This window comes from Callospermophilus lateralis, chromosome 3 (assembly GCF_048772815.1).
Source record: "Callospermophilus lateralis isolate mCalLat2 chromosome 3, mCalLat2.hap1, whole genome shotgun sequence".
Lineage (NCBI taxonomy): Eukaryota > Metazoa > Chordata > Mammalia > Rodentia > Sciuridae > Callospermophilus > Callospermophilus lateralis.
Window position 1 is genome coordinate 4,663,929 of NC_135307.1, and position 18,050 is coordinate 4,681,978.

Consider the following 18,050-nt stretch of genomic DNA (forward strand, 5'->3'; position numbering starts at 1 on the left):
ACTCCAAGAGGGAACCTAGTGTTCGCATTCTTAACAAGAGTGCCCCTCAACCCCCTAATTGTTCCCAGCTTGATCTACAAAGGTCCTAGTGCCCACGCAGACTGGGCACGTCTTGAGGACAGGGATGCTATGTTACTCATTCGGTGCCGATACAGGCCCTGGCCCAGTGCACGGTGGGGAATGAGGGAGCCACCTCTTCCCGTTTCAGTCCTGTCCACCCATCTCCACTCCTCCTCAGACTACTCTCTTACTCGGAAGGCTCCCTGTCTTGTAGCTGCAGGTGTGTACGCGTGTCTCAGCTCCTCTCCCCAAGGAGGTCAATGAAGGGAAGCGAGGACGGAGAGACGGAGACCAGGCAGAGATGCACACGAGAGTTTGTCAGAGCTGTCTTGCCCTGGTCACTCACTCTACATATAGAAGAGAGAGGCCTCCAGATGTTCGGGTGTTCTTTTGTGGGGTAGGGGTTTGGAGTTGGGGGATAGGCTTGGGGGTGCTTGCGTCAGAGCTAGGCGGGTGGAGAATAGGGTCTTAGGTCGATGGCATCATGGGGCTTTCCGGAGTCAAGCGATCATTTCCCTCTGGGATTGGTTTAGGGTTATGGTACCATGGGTCACCAATGGGGTTGGGGGTAGCTCCCGTAAGAGGAAGTACAGGAAAGCGAAACATCCCATAGACGGCTGCTGAAATTTTAAACCAGTACTCTATAGTCAACACTAACCAGCACCTGTTGGATGGTTAGCCCCCTGCCCTGGGAGGTATGCAGTCTACATAGGAAGGAGCGGGAGGAAACTGGCTTTTGCAGCATAGTATGATGAGTGCCATGATGTCCATAGGGAGGGGGCTGCAGGCCAGCCCTGTGTTGGAGAAGGTTCTGAAAGACCTTCTAATCATTTGCTTCTCACCATCATCATCAGAATCAATATTCAACTCTAAATTGTTCTAAATTAGTTCATTGGTAGACTCATAGTGTTGGCCAGAGATCAGACTTGTGGAATTTGTTTCAATTAGTTAATCCTTCCTTTTTTTTTTCCTCCTCTTCCCCCTCCCCCTCCCCTCCCTCCTTCCCTCCCCTCCCCCTCCTCCCTCTTACCCTTCTCCTCTTTCAAAAGAAACCCTTCCCATTTTCCCATCCTCTATTATGAGAAAGTTTTCCTCTGATTTCTAAGCCTAGAATTTCCTCCACCATTTAGAGCATGGTGCCCCATTTTATCATCTTTTTGAGCCTGTCATGGAGGGAGAAAAAAAAAATTCCTTGAATGGGGAATTAGAATTAAACTGAATTTGAATTAAAAGATAGATTAAACTGATAAAAACCAAAAATTAAGGTGCATTTTTATCAATGTGTATAAATAAATACAGAGGAAAATAGGACTAAGCAGGGGGTTAGAATTTTACTAACTACCTTAGTAGAGGAGGGGAGAAGGGCACTTGTGGGAAAATGACTTTTTGGAGATATAAGTGGATCCTTAGAAGAACAGGTGAGAATCTGGTAGCTTTGTGGGTATGTCTACTTAAGTATGATGCAACATCTCTCCAGAGATGGAATGGGGGTCTGTCTTGCCCTGGTCACTCCTGTCTTGCCCTGGTCACTGTCCAGAAAGGGATTTAGGATACTTGAGCTCTTTCAAGTTCTTTCAGGAGGCTCTGCTTTTAGATGGATGAAAAATTACTGGTACTCAACTAATGTTTTCAAAATAAATTTTATGCTACAGTGGTATATTTGGAACCCCTTTAAGTTTGGAAGGTATGCAATAAGGGCAGCAATCTGCACCTACCCCTGTTACCACTCAAGGCTCAGTCTGCCAGTCCCACTAGGGCTTGTCAAGAGGCAAGGCGGTGGTAGAGAACTTTATTATCAAAATCTTCCCCAGAGGCTCATGTAGGAGCAGTTTATGTAGAAGATGGGTGATCACAGACTGGCAGGTACCTTCTCGTTGGTGGAGGTTTGTGGACAAATAACACACGCATTTGATCTCAATTATCTAGTCAGGAGATGCTTTTTGGTTCTGCAAATCTGAAGAACAAGCATTATTTCCTTGGGTTATTCTTTTTTTTTTTTTTTTTTTTTTTTTTTTAACAGGATTAAGCTCAAGGGCACTTAATCACTGAGCCACATCCCCAGCCCCCACCCCCGCCTTTTTTTTTTTTTTTTTTTTTTTTTTGTATTTTATTTAGAGACAGTGTCTCACTGAGCTGCTTAGGGCCTCGCTAAATTGCTGAGGCTGGCTTTGAATTCGGATCCCCAAGCCTCAGCCTCCTAGCAAGCCGCTGAGATTACAGACTAGCACCACCGCGCCCAGCTCCTTGGGTTATTGTCACTGATTAGTTTGCCCACATGAAGCTCCTGACATATTACACAAAGCACAGGCTAGAAGCATTAGCTGCCCCAAGGCTCCCTTGCAGATTACCAGACTCAATAAAGAAAACATACTTCACCTATGACAAAAGATGAGAAGCATGTGAACTTCAGTAAGAGTTCAGAACCAGATCTCGTCTCAGTGCTGGGCGTCACTCCGCTGGTCTAATCCAGCACCCTGCATATACATTCCTAGGTGTGCACAGGAGTTCCAGGTGTTAGCAGCCGCGGTTCTTCTAATCTGCTGGCATTGACTGCATCCACGCCTTTGACTTCGTCCTGAGCACTTAACCAAGGGTTTAAGCCTTTGGTCTGTGAACTTGGGCCTTGTTTGGACCAGAGGTTCACACATATTTGAGAAAAGAATGAATGATGGTGGAGAGACGTTTTCGCGGCGATGCTTTGAAAAAAGCCCTGATATGAAATGCCATCGCCGCTAGGAACTTGGCTGTGGTTGAACTGAACACACGGCCAAGCCGGAGACAGGCTGCAGTGAGAAATGCACCCGCTGCCCTGCGGTTGAGATTTGGGCTCTCTTGACTGTGGCCGTTCATTCCGTGAGCCTCTGGAAGCAGACCTGGGCCGTCCACCACCAGAACTCGGAAACGGAGGTCCGCGCAATAGGGACCGCCAGGCGGCACCGTCCGAGGGCCTCTGTCTCCGCATGCAGCACCTCCAGACCAGCTGGAGCCTTGGGACGGTCACGGTCCCTGGAACGCATCGGAAACCGAGGCTGCGGATAGCTGCAGGCAGGCCCCAGGGACTTCGGCAACGCGCGGGGCGGCGCGGAACTGGGTCGATTTTCCAGCTGAGTCCGGACAGATGCATCTGCACGCTGGGCCTCGAAAATAAAAGATTGACTCAAAGACATCATTTCAGAAATATTTCTGAAAAGGAGTACTTGTGGCCCGTACGGGGATCGAACCCGCGACCTTGGCGTTATTAGCACCACGCTCTAACCAACTGAGCTAACCGGCCACTCGCGTTTCCCTGCCCGCCCTGATGCCTAGAAGGTTTGGCAGCGTTCTGGCGCCGCTCGGCTGGGCGCCCGGGCGGAGTCCGCGCCGGCTGCGCCCCTGCTCTAATGGGATCCGACCGCAGGAGCGAGAAGCCCAGACCCGGGCTGGGGAGCCGGCTTTCTACATCAGCGAGGCCTCCGCAGGCAGGATGGAGATGTGGCTGGGGAGTAAGCCTTTCGAATATTCCACTACGATGCTGTTTTTATTACCTGAGAACCCTTGCCAGGAAGCTCCGGGCATGCAGAGCCTTTAGCTAAATCAAACTTGGAAAATACGGAGAGCCGGGTTAAGGACAGAAGAACCCTCGGTTCCCCGCCGTCCATCAAACCAGAGCCTCTGGGGTCTTGGCTTCCTTCCCGCCAGTCTTTTTTAATTGTAGAGGTGTCGTTTAAAAGATATTTTTAATCCAAAGCCTTACTTGAAAGAATACCATTTTATGTTGTTTTTTTCTACTTAATATTCTATCATAAGCATATCCCTAAGTAATTGCAGGTGTCACTAATTTATTTTTTGTTCATCTTTTGAGACAGGGTCTCGCTTGAACTTGGCTGTCCTCCACCTCAGCCTCCTAGTAGCTGGGACCACAGGGCCAATGTCATTTTGTATGGTTCCTGTTGGGGATGCAGAGCCCTTGCCTAGCTCGTGTGAGGCCCTGAGTTCAGTCTCCAGTGCTGGGGGTCGCGGGAGTTCTTCAGCACAGAGTTTCCTTGAATAGATAAAACATAGCTTTCCCCTTTTTATCTTATTTTTTAAAATGCATCCTGCACGCGCTAGACGAACTCTCTACCACTGAGCCACAACCCCAGCCCCCTTTTTATTTATTTATTTATTTTTGATACCAGGGATTGAACCCAGAGGCACTTAACCACTGCCTTGAAAATATTGGCTAGTCTGACTTTGAACTCTCCATCCTCCTGCCTCAGAGCCACTGGGATTGATGTGCCACCTTGCCCTGCCTTTCATGTGTGTGGGGCTGGGAACTGAACACCGGAACTTGTGCGTGAAAGGCAAGCACTCTACCAACTGAGCTATATCCCAGTCCCATGCTTCTTCTTCTTCTTTTTTTTTTAATTAATATCTAATTTACTTTTAAAAAATTGTAGATGGAGACAATATCTTTATTTTATCTATTTTTTTTAAATATGGTGCTGAGGATCGAATCCAGTGCCTCAGGCAGGCGAGGCATGCACCTTACCACTGAACCACAACCCCAGCCCTCTTCTTTTTAATGCTGGAAAAATTTTTTTCAATTTTCCCTCTTGTTAATGGAATACATCACATGATACAAGGTACAAGGGTTGAAATAGCTAAGAGGTAGTAAGGGGATAGGGTCTGTATACCAGGGGGGAAACAGGGTGGAGACAGCGATGGGAAGAGGACTCCACCATGTCCACTTCTGGCCCATGCGTCCTGGGGCCTCCTGGTTGCTGAAGAGCCTCACCTGGGGCGCTGCTGTGGCTCAGGGCTCCCAGGGTGCAGGAAGGAAGCCAGGGTCACATTGTCCACTCCTCTACTCTGACTTCTCCAATAAACTGCAACTGCTGCACGTTCACCTCCCTGATGAAAGAAGAAGAACCAGAATCCAGCTGATTCACAGACCTTATTGAAGGGATGTTACATAGTTCACCCCTCCATGAGGAAGTCTAGAGGACTGGTTTTAGAAAAGCAGTCAGTCGGTCCACACATACTCATCAAGCTTGGCAGTGCTGTCTCCAGGTATCAGCTTAGAAAAGACAGATGTGACCAACAACAGAGAAGCTGAGGTGCCAGATTGACTACATGAGCCATGGTGGGAGGCTGGGCCAGTTTCCTGAAGTCTGTGACATTTGTGTTCCAAACAAGGATGCAGTGGGCCCCACAGTGGTAAGACCCTTCCCATGAGAGCTTCATCCTGGCTTAGGCTACATTCCCCAAGCCTCACACACCATCTGGCATAGTGCTGCTCCAGAAATAGGAGCCAACCCAGAAGCCCAGCAGTACCAGTAAAACCCGGATCCACCTCGCCTGCGTTGGAGTTCCTCTAGCTCACTGGACAACTCCAGTTCATGTGTGTCCTTGATTCACACATGGCTGAGGCTCATTGGGGCGAGTCAGGACCACATCCTGAACCATTCCAAAGATGACGTTTTGTAGCTCCCCCCACACCTGCATAAAAATACTAGCACAGGAAGTATTATTCGCCAGCAGATGTTTTGTTTTTTCTTTCTTTTGTGGGTCCCCTCGAACCCCCGAAACTGAATATTTCTGGAAAGTGCCACTTGTTGGTCCTGTTAGTTTACTGATTAGTTAGCCTAACCATGTTCTTAGTGACACATGTCCTGTTATTGTTGGGAAATACCAACTAGCTCTGTGTTACTCTCTTTTAATTGTGAAGCTCCAATAGAATGTTTCCACTCAAAAACTAAAAATAAATAGTCAAATGCACGAATTTAAAAGTCACCTTAATTTTATGTATTTTGAGATGGGGGAATATCTCCCTGCGTTGCCCAGGCTGGTCTCAAAGGGATACTCCTTCCTCAGCCTCCCACGTAGATGGGATTACCAGCCCTCACAACGGTGCCAACCCATTTTACATTTTAAAACGAAGTCAGGTTAAGCCATTTCTCTTTTCCAACTCGCTTTCCTTCCAGGCCAGCAAATAAAAATGCAGGAAGCCCACTGAATCCCACATAAACAATGAAGTATTGTTCGCAATATTTGGACAGAAATCGTACTGTACTGTGCCTGGCCACCCCATGCCTCGGGTAACAGTGGGTTGAAAGACCCGCCTAGCCCTCTGCGCACCCGCACGGCTGCTGGGTTCCCTCTGCTGCAGCCCCGTGCCCTGCTCCAGCCTGGGGCATTTATTCTCGCTTCCCCTCTTTTTTCTTTCTTTTTCTTTTTTTGTTTTGTTTTTTTGGTGGGGGGTACCGGGGGTTGAACTCAGGGGCACCCACCACGGGGCCACATCCCCAGCCCTCTGGTATTTTATCTAGAGATGGGTCTCACTGAGTTGCTTAGCGCCTCGCCCTTGCTGAGGCTGGCTGTGAACCGCGATCCTCCTGCCTCAGCCTCCGCAGCCGCTGGGATTACGCTTCCCCTCTGGCTGCCTGCTCCTCCCCAGGCCTTGCGGGGCTCCGTCCCCCGACGCCCCAATCTCGGGAGGCTGCCTTCCCTTCCCGTCCCTCAGAGCTGGCTGTTGTGCCCTCCGCCCCCAGGACGTGGACTGCGGGAGGCAGCGCTTGCGTCCCGCGGCATCGCCAGCTGCGAGGACGGTGGCTGGCACGCGGTGGTGGGCCATCGAGGTGGCTCCGACCAAGCCAGGCGGAGCCGTCCCGCGGGGCGAGCGAGCCTGGGCGCCCTCGGGTCCTGCCGGCTTTCCCGCGGCCCCAGGTGCGCACGCGGCGGCGGACGTCAGGGGGCGCCCGAGGCCCGCGCGCTCCCCTCGGGCCGGCGCCCGGCTCCTGCGCCCTGGGGCTCGTCGCCGCCCGCGGGGAGGGCGGCCTCGGCCCCCCGGGCTCCAGGAGCTCTGCTCCTCTCTGCCTCCGGCCTCGCTTGCCGGCCTCCCGCGTCGCCGAGACCGGATTCGCCCCCCTGGGCAGGACGGCGGTCCCTGCGGCCCTGATGACCGCATTTTAACTTCATCACCTCGTCAACACCCGCTTCCCTGGCTCAGGCCTTCTGCTATCCCAGAACATTCACCTTCCTTCCTTCCGTTCGTAAAGCTTCAACTTGCAAAACAGGTTTAACGTTGAATTTCTCCACAACTCTTCTATTCATAAATTAAATAAATGAGAAATGCCATTAGGCCCAGCGCCACCTGTAATCCCAGCAGCTCCGGAGGCTGAGGCCGGAGGATGGCGAGTTCAAGGCCAGCCTCAGTACCTTATAGAGGCCCAAAGCAACTCAGAAGACCCTGTTTCTAAATAAAATATAAAAATGGGCTGGGGATGTGGTTCAGTGGCTAAGTGCCCTGGATTCAATCCCTGGTATCAAAAAAATTTAAAATGGCATTAAATGTTTAAAATATGCATATGCTCTAAATATTTACGAATTTGGTAAGTGGTACTGGGGATCAAACTCTAGTGCTGGTGAGGCAAGCACTTGACACTGAGCTACACACCAGTCCCTGATTTTAAGTTCTTAAAACACTAAATGATGCTTTTTAAAAATTAAAGTGTTATATTTAAGAAAAATAAAACAAATATATGATTTTAAGCCACATAGTACTAAAAGCTTATGATGAAGAGCATTCGTCCAGTCCATCCCCTCCCTGTCACCATCCAGCTCCTACAGGTAACATTGTGAGTGTTGATTTCTTCTGCCTTTTCCTCCCATAAATCTAAGTAATATAATTATACTATTTTTTTTTTCAATTTTAGACACTATCTGTCAAGTTCGTTCTATACAAATTAGGACATAGTTCTTTTTCCAACATTTTCCCAACTCACATATACTCCCGTTTCCTACAATTTTCAAATAATAATACCATTGATTTTTTTAGCCAAATCAGTATTCAGTATTTACATCGTTTCTATAAACACTGTTCCCAACTGAGCCACAAGGTTTACTATAATTACATTTCTTTCTGACAGAACTGTTTGTGTTCCTCTGGGTTTACTTTGCTAATTTCCTTTTTAAAATTTTTTATACATTTACCTTTTTAAAAGAGAGAGAATTTTTTAATATTTATTTTTTAATTTTCAGTGGACTCAACATCTTTATTTTGTTTTTTTAATGTGTGCTGAGGATTGAACCCAGCACCCCGCACATGCCAGGCGAGCACACTACCGCTTGAGCCACATCCCCAGCCCTATATCTTTATTTTATTTATTTATTTTTATGTGGTGCTGAGGATCACTGAAAGTTCAGAGTCCTGCACATCTGAACACAATTTTTCTTCTACCCTCATACTTGGCCAATAACTAGAGAACTCTAGAACAGAGATCCCTCAACAAAAAGAAAGCCACACTTTATCTTCTATGTCCAGTCCAATGAGATGTCCCAATTGGGACTTCCAGTGCTGGAACCCAGGTTTTTAGATATATCTAGGTTTTCTCTTTCAACACTGTTTAGAACTTCTCACTATCCCCTGTGCTCTGAAATGTCATAAGTGCACCTTGGTGTGGATCTTTAATTCCTGTGTCCTAGGTGACTAGAGTAGTGCTGGGCCATAATAGGTGCTCAGTAAATACTGGTGAAAAAAATCAAACTCCACATTCTGGCCATTCCTCAGGCCTTTCTACTCAGAAATGTTCCTGTCCACTCTAGAAACACTTTTGTGAAGAATGTTTCTGATGGAGATTTCATAATCTCCTTCATCTGTATTTTTTCTTTTTCTGGGATGCTATTCTTCAGAGGTCAGACAAGAGTTGATGCTTTGATTTTCCTCACTCTTCCATCAGCCAGACCTCTTTTGTTTATCTCCTGAACAATTCCTGTGAACTACCTAAACTACCTTCCTACTTTCTTTCTACACTTTTTTTGTGTTGACTATGGATCCAGGGGCACATAGACGGAGACAATAGAACTTCCAATCATAAAATTGAATTCTGAGGGAAAAAATTGAAAACAAAAATAAATCCAGAAACAAAAATGCTTCATTATATAATATGTACATGTCAAACTGTTAGATCATACAAAAGAAAAATAGAGAAACAGAAGGATTTTTCAGATGTTGCTTCTAATTTGCTTCAACAAATCGGTTGATTCCAGAAACCAGATGACCTTAAAAATTTCTTTCCTTAAGGTAGGATATTCTCCCCCCTCTTACTGCTTTTCAGTGGCTTCCAATTACTACTCCTCCTCCTATTATTATTATTATTATTTTGATACTGGGGTATTTAACTACTGAGCCACATCTCCAGCCCTTTTTGGGTGGGGGGTACCAGGGATTGAACTCAGGGGCACTTGACACTGAGCCATATTTTATATAGAGACAGGGTCTCACTGAGTTGTTTAGTGCCTCACTACTGCTGAGGCAGGTTTTGAACTTGAGATCCTCCTGTCTCAGCCTCCCGAGCTGCTGGGATTAAAGGCATGTGCCACCACGTCTAGCTCCATTCCTTTTAAATTTTTATTTTTGAGACAGAATCTCACTAAGTTGTTGAGACTGTCACCTAAATTGATCAGACTAGGACTTCTGATCTTCTTGCCTTAGCCTCCCAAGTCCTTTGACATTTTTCTAGTGTCAAAAGATAAATTCACAACATACTTAGTTATAGGTTGAATTGGATTTTGTTCCAGATTCAAGAATTGGGGCAGCCTCCATTCTTCAAAACAGAATGAGAGCTCCCACTATGCAAAAACAGAACCATGGGTTTTATAAGGTGGTAACAGAACAATAGAAAGAAAGCTGATGGGTTAGTGTCAAGTTGTATTATTTTGGCAGGAGTGAAAGCACAGCTGACTTGGGTAGACTGGATCTCCTGTTTTGAGGAAAAACTAGTGTGTTTTGGGATCTATTTGCTTAAATTTTCAGTTTGATGGTGGCATTTAGCACGAGTGACTCCATTTTGGTTGGTCTGGTTTGTGGGCTAGTGTGGAAGCTCCTCCCAAAATGATGGCCTCCCATAGTTTTTATATATATATATACTTTTAAACCTTTATTTGGTTTACTTTTATGTGGTGCTGGGGATCAAACCCAGTGCCTCACCCATGCTAGGTAAGCGTTCTACCATTGAGCCAAAACTAAGCCCCTCCAATAGTTTTTTAACACTACTAATTTTTTTTAACCATAAAAAAATTTAAGCCAGGTGTCATATCACATGCCTTTAATCTGAGCTACTTGGGAAGCTGAGGAGAGGATCCCAATTTCAAGGCAATAAATAAAAAGAACTGGAGGTGTAGCTCAGTAGTAGAGGGCCTCTAGGTTCAATGCACAGTACCACACCCACACACACACAGAATATTTTAAGATTTTTGTATTATATGTTTCAAATCAGTTTTTCCGAATGTTGTCTTAATCTTATAGATAATAGCCAGTGTCCACACCAGAGTGGAGAAGAGGGAATTTGTGTACAGACTTTTCTATATGTTGGTAGAATATTGCTGGTGAGTGATTTTCTACATTTAAATTGTGAATGCCTTTTAACCTATTAACTCCTGTCAAAAGAATCACACGAATGTTTAAAGATATGTACAAGGATACTTTCTGGTCTTGTTTGTAATTGCGAAAAATAAAGCATTTTTAGGGAAAAATTATATCATGTAATATAACACACCTGTTAAAAAGCATAGGTTAGGGGCTGGGGCTGGGGCTGAGCAGTAGCACACTTGCCTGGCATGTGTGAGGCACTGGATTAGATTCTCAGTACCACATATAAATAAATAAATAAATATCAACAACTTAAAAAAATTTTTAAAAGCATAGGATATCTCTCTATGTGCCAATATTGAAAAGTGACTAGCCAGTCACATGCCATATGACTGTAATCCCAGTAACTCTGGAGACTGAAGCAGAAGGATCCCAGGTTTCAGGCCAGCCTCCGCAAATTGGCAAGACCCTGTCTCAAAATAAAAAAATTAAAATTAGAAAAAGTCTGGGGATGTAATGGTAAAGCGCCCCTAGGTTCAATCCTCACAACCTAAAACAAACGCAGAGTGACTATAATATATTAAATGAAAAAAAGAAAACTATAGAAGAATATGTATGATTTATCTATGGTTTTCAATTATGGGAAAATTTGTCCAAATACTTAATCAGAAATTCCAAGAAGACACCACTCAACTATTGTCGGTCTCCTTTTCTGAGGAGGAGAGAGAATGAGAAGAAGGAAAGAACTTTGAAAATATTTCTTCAAATTTTATACATTCCTTTTCTTTATTCTCCTTGCTTCTTTTCTTCTCCGATTCCTTCAAATCAGCACATTTTACTTCTTTACTCTCAGAAAAGAGGGACGCCGATCTCCCGCAGTAGTGGTAGGGATAACCTGGCTCTTCACCTGTCGCGGGTCGCATCTGCAGGTAGGTCCCCGCTAGATGCATGCAGCTTTACCCCAGAATGCGAGTTTCGAGAAGTCAGCCACCTCGCCTACCTGTGCTCCTTCATGTCCCCTCTTCTCTGGCAACAGCGCTGGCAAAACAAACGTTTGCTCAATTAAAAATGAAAAACGAGCTCTGTGGTAGAGCACTTGCCTAGCATGCATGAGGGACTGGTTCAATCCTCAGCACCACATAAAAATAAACAAATAAAACAGAGGCATTCTGTCCATCTACAACTACAAGAAAGAAAGAAAGAAAGAAAGAAAGAAAGAAAGAAAGAGGGAGGGAGGGAGGGAGGGGGAGAGAGAGAGAGAGAAAGAGAGAGAGAGAGAAAGAGAGAGAAAGAAAGAAAGAAAAAGAAAAACATACAAATTCATTGGGTAATCCCTCGTACCAGACCGGTAGATGCCCAACTGCGGGATGAGGTGGCAAAGAAGGGGTGTCATTTAACGTCAGAGTTCTCGAGCCAATAGAAGTTGCAGGATCTCTTCCGCTGAGTGACAATTCTCTTCCGCTGAATTGCTGAGTGACAGCCGGGAGACTCCAGCCCGCGAGGGTTTAAATTTGAAGCGGCGGCGGCGGTCGCTAAGCAACCACGCAGAGGAGGCGGGCCACATTGCGCATGCGTATGCGGGCAGGATTCTGCGCACGCGTGGCTCCACCTCGGGGACGGTCAGGGCCCACGGTTGCCAGGGTGACAAGGATACAATATGGCGGCTGTATCCTAACGCTCTAGGGCAAGGGGCCACCGCGGAGGTCCCAGCACAGGATCCCGCCTCAGGGAGAGGAGGGCAGGTGCCGGCCTTCCTGCCCTTGTCTTTTCCGCGCAGGGTCGGCCAGGGGTTGTCGCCGACTCCCGCGCGCAGGATGAAGAGTGAGTGAGCCGAGAGGGCCGGGGCGACGCGCCGGGCCGGGCCGTTCTGGGGGCTGGGCGGGCGAGTGCCGCTCCGCCCCGGCGCCGGGCGGTGCAGGCCCGAGGTGCGGGAGCCGGGTTTTCAGAGCCGCGCCGGGCGAGGTTCCGTTTCTGAACGTTCCGGGTGGCCGAGGGCGCTCGCAGCCGGCGCCCTGCCAGGGTGACGTGCTCGGCGTGCAGTCGCCGGACTGGGCGTGCGTTTCATTTTTGGGGTCGAGCAGTAGTGTTTCTATAGCAGCTGGGTTCACAGGAACTTAGAAGCATCCTTTTAATGAAGTTAGAAACGGTTACTTAGAAGTTGGGAAGTGGGCCTCATCCTAGAAAAGGGGTACAAAAAAGTTTGCCCGCGTTGGGTTTGTGGATCGTGGCCAATCTGCGGCCAGCAGCGCGGTTCGCTGTCGTGTTCAGCATCACTCTTCAGGTATTGTCGTTTATGGCTGTCAGCCAGAGGCGCACACAAGTCCAGCCTCCTTTGCTGTGTCAAGTTGGAACTATGCTAGTTATGTTAAACCTGCGTTGTATCCTAATTGTTTTTTTGTGAATCTGTAAATTGCACAATATATTTAAACATATCCGTCTTTGCCTCATACACTCTTTGTGCCGCACTCCAAGAAGTGACTTCTCTTTTCAGTTTCCTAAATATGTGCGCGCGCGCGTGCGTGCGTGTGTGTGTGTGTGTGTGTGTGTGTGTAAATATGTATCTATCCCTCTCAATGTTAGCTGGTGTGGTGGAGCACACCTCTAATCCCAGCAACCCTGGAGGCTGAAGCTGGAGGAACTAAAGTTCAAGACCAGTCTCTGCAAATTCTGGAAGCCCTAAGCAACTTAGGCTCTGTCTGAAAAGAAAAAAATAAATAAAAAGAACTGGGGGTGTGGTTCAGTGTGCTAAGCACCCTGGTTTCAATTCCTGACACCAAAATATAAATAAATAAAAAATAAAATAAATAAAAAAACCCCTAATGTTAGTAACTACATATAGGCATATGTATATATGAGTATATAAAGTACATATGTATGGGCCGGGGTTGTGGTAGAGCACTCACTTAGCATGTGTGAGGCTCTGGGCACCACATAAAGATAAATAAATAAAGGTATTGTGTCCATCTACAACTAAAAAATATTTTTAAAAGTATATATAATTTGCATTTTATGTTTTATGCCCTAAAGGGGCTTAACCACTGAGCTAAATCTCCAGCCCTTTTTTAAATTTTTGAATTTTGGGGTAGGGTCTTGTATTGCAGAGGTTGTCCTGGAACTCCCAATCCTCCTGCCTAAGCCTCCAGAGTAGTTGGTATTACCTATGTGTGCCCCAACCTTGGCTCATCTCAGATGGTCATTTTGGTAGCTTTCAGTTACTTGGTTTAGTGATAACATCTTTTCCCTTTCTTTCTTCTATCTTAAAATCCAGTCCGAGAGTTCATGCAGCCTCTCATCTCTGGTTTAAGACCTGATCATGAATTAAATGTTTTACAAGTAGTTAACAGTGGAGAGAACATTTCAGAACAGAAAATCACAGAGACGGAATCATAGAAGCAGAATGAACAGGAAAAGTGAGTAATGGTGCAAGTTGGACCCATAGCATGGGGTCAGAATACACCCGGGCATGCTAGATTATCATGTTGGTCTTTAATTTTTGGATTTTCCAGGTATTCTTTTTTATTGTTTTCTCGGCAGTGCTCACATGTGTAGGGATGCTTTGATCAGTCTGTAGTGTATTGCTGTCCTTATCCTTTTTGTTTTGGATCATTTGTGTAGCAGGGAGCAAGCAGTTAATGCTGTGTAATTGTTGAAGCTGAGCGGACATGATGGCAGCTTGGGGCCAGTCTCTGACCTTTCTTTATCATCCTGGTTTTCTTTTCTAGGTATGTATCACTAAGCAAATCTCCCCAACTTAGGGACTTAACAACACATTTTTCTTATGGTTCTGTGGGTTGCCTCCACTCAACTAGGCAGCTCTCACTGGGAGTCTCATGAATTTGTAGTCATGATAGATGGTGGCTGGAGTTGAAGTCATCCTGAAAGTCTCATTCACTTGTCTGGCAGATGATGCTGGTGGTTCTCTGGGACCACAGCCTGGGCTGTCAGAACCCTACAGGAGGTCTCTCCGTGTGGCTTGGGCTTCCTCACATCATGGCAGTTGAGTTCTGGGTGTATATCCCAAGAGTAGGAAGTGGAAGTGGGCAGCTGCCTGAATGGTGTCCCACACCTGTAGTGAGGCTGAGGCAGGAGGATACTTGAGCTCACAAGTTTGCAACCAGTCTGGTCAACATACTGAGACCCACCTCAAAAAAAAAAAAAAAAAGTTTATCCTTATGTAATAAGTCTGTGTATGTTAGTACTCTAAAAATTAAAGTATCATTTTTTTTCCTGTTTGAACTTTAGTGTGTGTGTGTGTGTGTGTGTGTGTGTGTGTTTGTGTGTGTGTTGCTAGAGATTAAATCCAGAGGTGCTCTACCACTGAGCTACACCTGCATCCTTTTTATTTTTTTAATTTTGAGACAGGATCTCACTAAGTTGCCCAGGCTGGCCTCAAACTTGTGATCCTCTCACCTGAGGTTCCAGAGTTGCTGGCATTACAGGTATGCACCACCATTGTACCCAGCTCCTGTTTGAACTTTTTAATGGATTAGTTGAGCACACCTACAGAAATAGGAAAAAATTACATATTCTATAGTAATGGTTTTGCTGCAATATTACAGAGAGATTTTTAAAAATTATCTGTTGGGGCTGGAGTTGTGGCTCAGTGGTAGAGTGCTTGCCTAGCATGTTTGAAGCACTGGATTCAAGCCTCAGCACCGCATAAAAATAAATAAACAAAATGTATTGTGTCCATCTACAACTACAATTTTTGAAAAATTATCTGTTGTAATTATAATAATTTTGAATGGTCTCTTAAATACCAATATTTTCATAGAATCAAAGTTGCAAGGTTATCTCAATCTTTTTCCATCTTCTCCTTCCTAGTGGGTGTATTACCTCCTGTTTTTATAAATAATTGCATCAACTAGCATCTTTTTTTCTTGAAAGAAAGACAAAATTAAGTAAAAGCAATACTGACTTTGTGATAAATTCTGCCAGTAGATTTTAAGGTGGTCTCAAGACCCTCTACTACTTGGCATAATGAGTCCTGGTTAACATTTTCTTTCTTTCTTTTTTTTTTCTTTATATTTTTTTAGTTGTTGATGGACCTTTATTTTAAATGTTTATTTACATGTGGTTCTGGGAATCGAATGCAGTGTCTCATATGTACAAGGCAAGTGCTCTACCGCTGGTCTACAACTCCAGTCCCCTAGTTAACATTTCCTTAGATGTAATTTTCATGGATATTTTCTGTGTATGAATATATATATTTACTACACACACACATACACACACACACACACACGCGCGCGCGCGCACAAACACACACACACACACACACATTCCTTAGACAAACACCCCCAGATAAATGGGATTACATTAAATATGTTGTAATTTGCTAGGATGATGCTTCCATGAAGTTGTTTGAACACAAACCTTTGAGTAATTCTGTGAGTTTATCACTGGTGTACTTTATTAGCAATGGACTTACTGGGGTAGTAGGTGTGGTTTTAAATTTAAAATTTTTATGAATTTTTGAATAATTTTATTCCTTTTGTGTTGGTGTGTGTGCTGAGTTTCTGTTTGATTTTGAAGACCTGTGGAAATAGACCAGACCCCTTGCTGAGTGGTTTTTGTGGTGATGGTTTCTCTTTTCCTCTCCCTACCTGCCATTCCTGTTGGACACTCCAGATTTTCCACCTGCTGGAAGACCCCAGCTGGAAACTACCCTTCACTTACCACCACTTTCTCCTGGTGTCATGCTCCCTCCTGGCTGGTTGTGACAGTCTGGAGCCAGCCTGGGGTGTTGGCACACATTCTGAGTTTGTGCACTTAAAACCATTTTAAAGTTTACAGGTGAGCTGGGGTGTGGCTCAGTGATAGAACACTCACTTAGCATGTGTGAGGCCCTGGGTTCAATTCTCAGCATCACATAAAATAAAGGTCCATTGACAACTAAAAAAAATTTTAAAAAATTAAAAGGAAAAAATAAAGTTCAAAGGTGACCTACTTTTTTTTTTTTCAAAGCAAGTCTGCTTAATTTATTTGTGATGAAAGGCAAATTGGAACTTACTGTATAAGATTCGCCTTCTACTCTTCAATGCAAATCCTCAGTCCAACACCTAGCTCTCAAGGACTGACCTTCCTTTCCTCTGGGATCCTGTGCCTGTCTCCCCGTAAGCTGGCACTGTACCTTTCCGACAGGCATTTGAAGTTCACGTTGCTGTTGGCACTTAGCCCCACAGACTCACTGATTTCTTAAAAATTCTGAAATGCCCATCTTTACAGACATTTAAACAAATATGAAATCATTATGAACATTATACAACATAGAAAAGTATAATGAAGAAAAGTAATCTTCAGTGTCACTTAGATATAAATGTAAAAAACTTGACATATTCACATCCATTCTTTCTGTGCACATATGCATATGATCATCATCATCTTTCTATTTCACTTAATGTTAAATCAAGGCTGAACATTTTTCTATTTTATTAAGTATTATTTGAGAGCATCATTGTTAATGGCAATGTAATATTTCAGTCCATCGCTGTTCCATAATTCATTAGATCATCTCCTTGTTATCAGATGTTTAGGTTTCTAGCCTTCCTGCTGTAGAAACACTGTGATGCCCCTGTTTGTCTTTCTGTTGGGGTATCCCCTTGGGGTTGGACATCCTGAACAAAACCTTTGGATTTTCTAATATCTCTTCTCCTACTCATGCATGCAATGATTGCCTACATAGAATACACATGCAGAAATCTTGAGGACCTGGCAGGTGAGTCAGCACACATCCCTGTCCCCAGGAAGCCCAGGACTGCCGGGGACTGTGGAGGTCTGCATATTACCCCTCTCCTTTCCTTATTAGCTGTGGAATGCCAGGGGCCACTCAGACAGTCTTTCTGTGCACTCTGCTGAGTGCACATGTTTGTTGCAAACCTTTGGCAGTTGGTAGATGGAAAGGTCTCTTATTTAAAAAAAAAAAAAAAAAAAAAAAGCTTTATTTTAAAAAATATTTTTTTAAAGAGAGAGAGAGAGAGAGAGAGAGAGAGAGAATTTTTTTTAATATTTATTTTTTAGTTTTCGGTGGACACAACATCTTTGTTTGTATGTGGTGCTGAGGATCGAACCTGGGCCACACACATGCCAGGTGAGCACGCTACCACTTGAGCCATATCCCCAGCCCATACAAAAAATATATTTTTTCAATATTTATTTTTTAGTTGTTTTGGACACAATACTTTTATTTATTTATTTTTATGTGGTGCTGAGGATTGAACCCAGGGCCCCGCACGTGCTAGGTAAGCGCTCTACTGTTGAGCCAGAACTGCAACTCCCCCCAAAAAACTTTTTCAATATTTGAATGCTACTAGTTTTCATTTTTGGCTGTTTTATCTAAGTGGGTCACCTTATGCCATTTGTCCATGTTTTCACTGAGCAATCCTATTGTCTTGTTTGTAAGTGGTCTTTATAATAAATACATTAGCTGTTGTTAAGTACATTTACCACAATATTTTCTAAGATCATTATTGTCTTTACGCTCTGTTTGTGAGTTTTTGAATTAAAACATATGGCAAGCTCATCTCTGGATCTTTCTTCTTTGAACTTCTGCTTAAAGGGCATTCCCCTTAGTTTGACTTTTACATTCAGCTTTCTACCAGCATTGAAGGATGTTGTGGGGAAAGGATCCATCTTGACGAGACCTCCTGATTCTGACAGG

At 44.8% G+C, this 18,050-nt stretch overlaps 1 protein-coding gene and 1 non-coding gene across 5 annotated transcripts in view; one reads left to right on the forward strand and one right to left on the reverse strand.

Annotated features, from left to right (window-relative positions):
- Positions 1-3,260: 3,260 nt before the first annotated feature.
- Trnai-aau (transfer RNA isoleucine (anticodon AAU)) lies at positions 3,261-3,334 on the reverse strand. The gene has a single exon. It is a non-coding gene; the product is annotated as a tRNA-Ile (tRNA).
- An 8,701-nt stretch (positions 3,335-12,035) lies between these two features.
- The window catches only part of Mok (MOK protein kinase), a 47,903-nt gene continuing 41,888 nt past the window's right edge, over positions 12,036-18,050 (forward strand). For 3 of the 4 annotated variants that reach the window (XM_076849615.1, XM_076849618.1, XM_076849619.1), the window contains exon 1: positions 12,036-12,211. In XM_076849615.1, the coding sequence (XP_076705730.1) occupies positions 12,205-12,211 (7 nt within the window). In that variant the 5' untranslated portion in view covers positions 12,036-12,204. Of the gene's footprint in view, positions 12,212-12,383; positions 12,445-18,050 lie in introns of those variants that run through there. The other variant, XM_076849617.1, reaches the window with a different exon arrangement.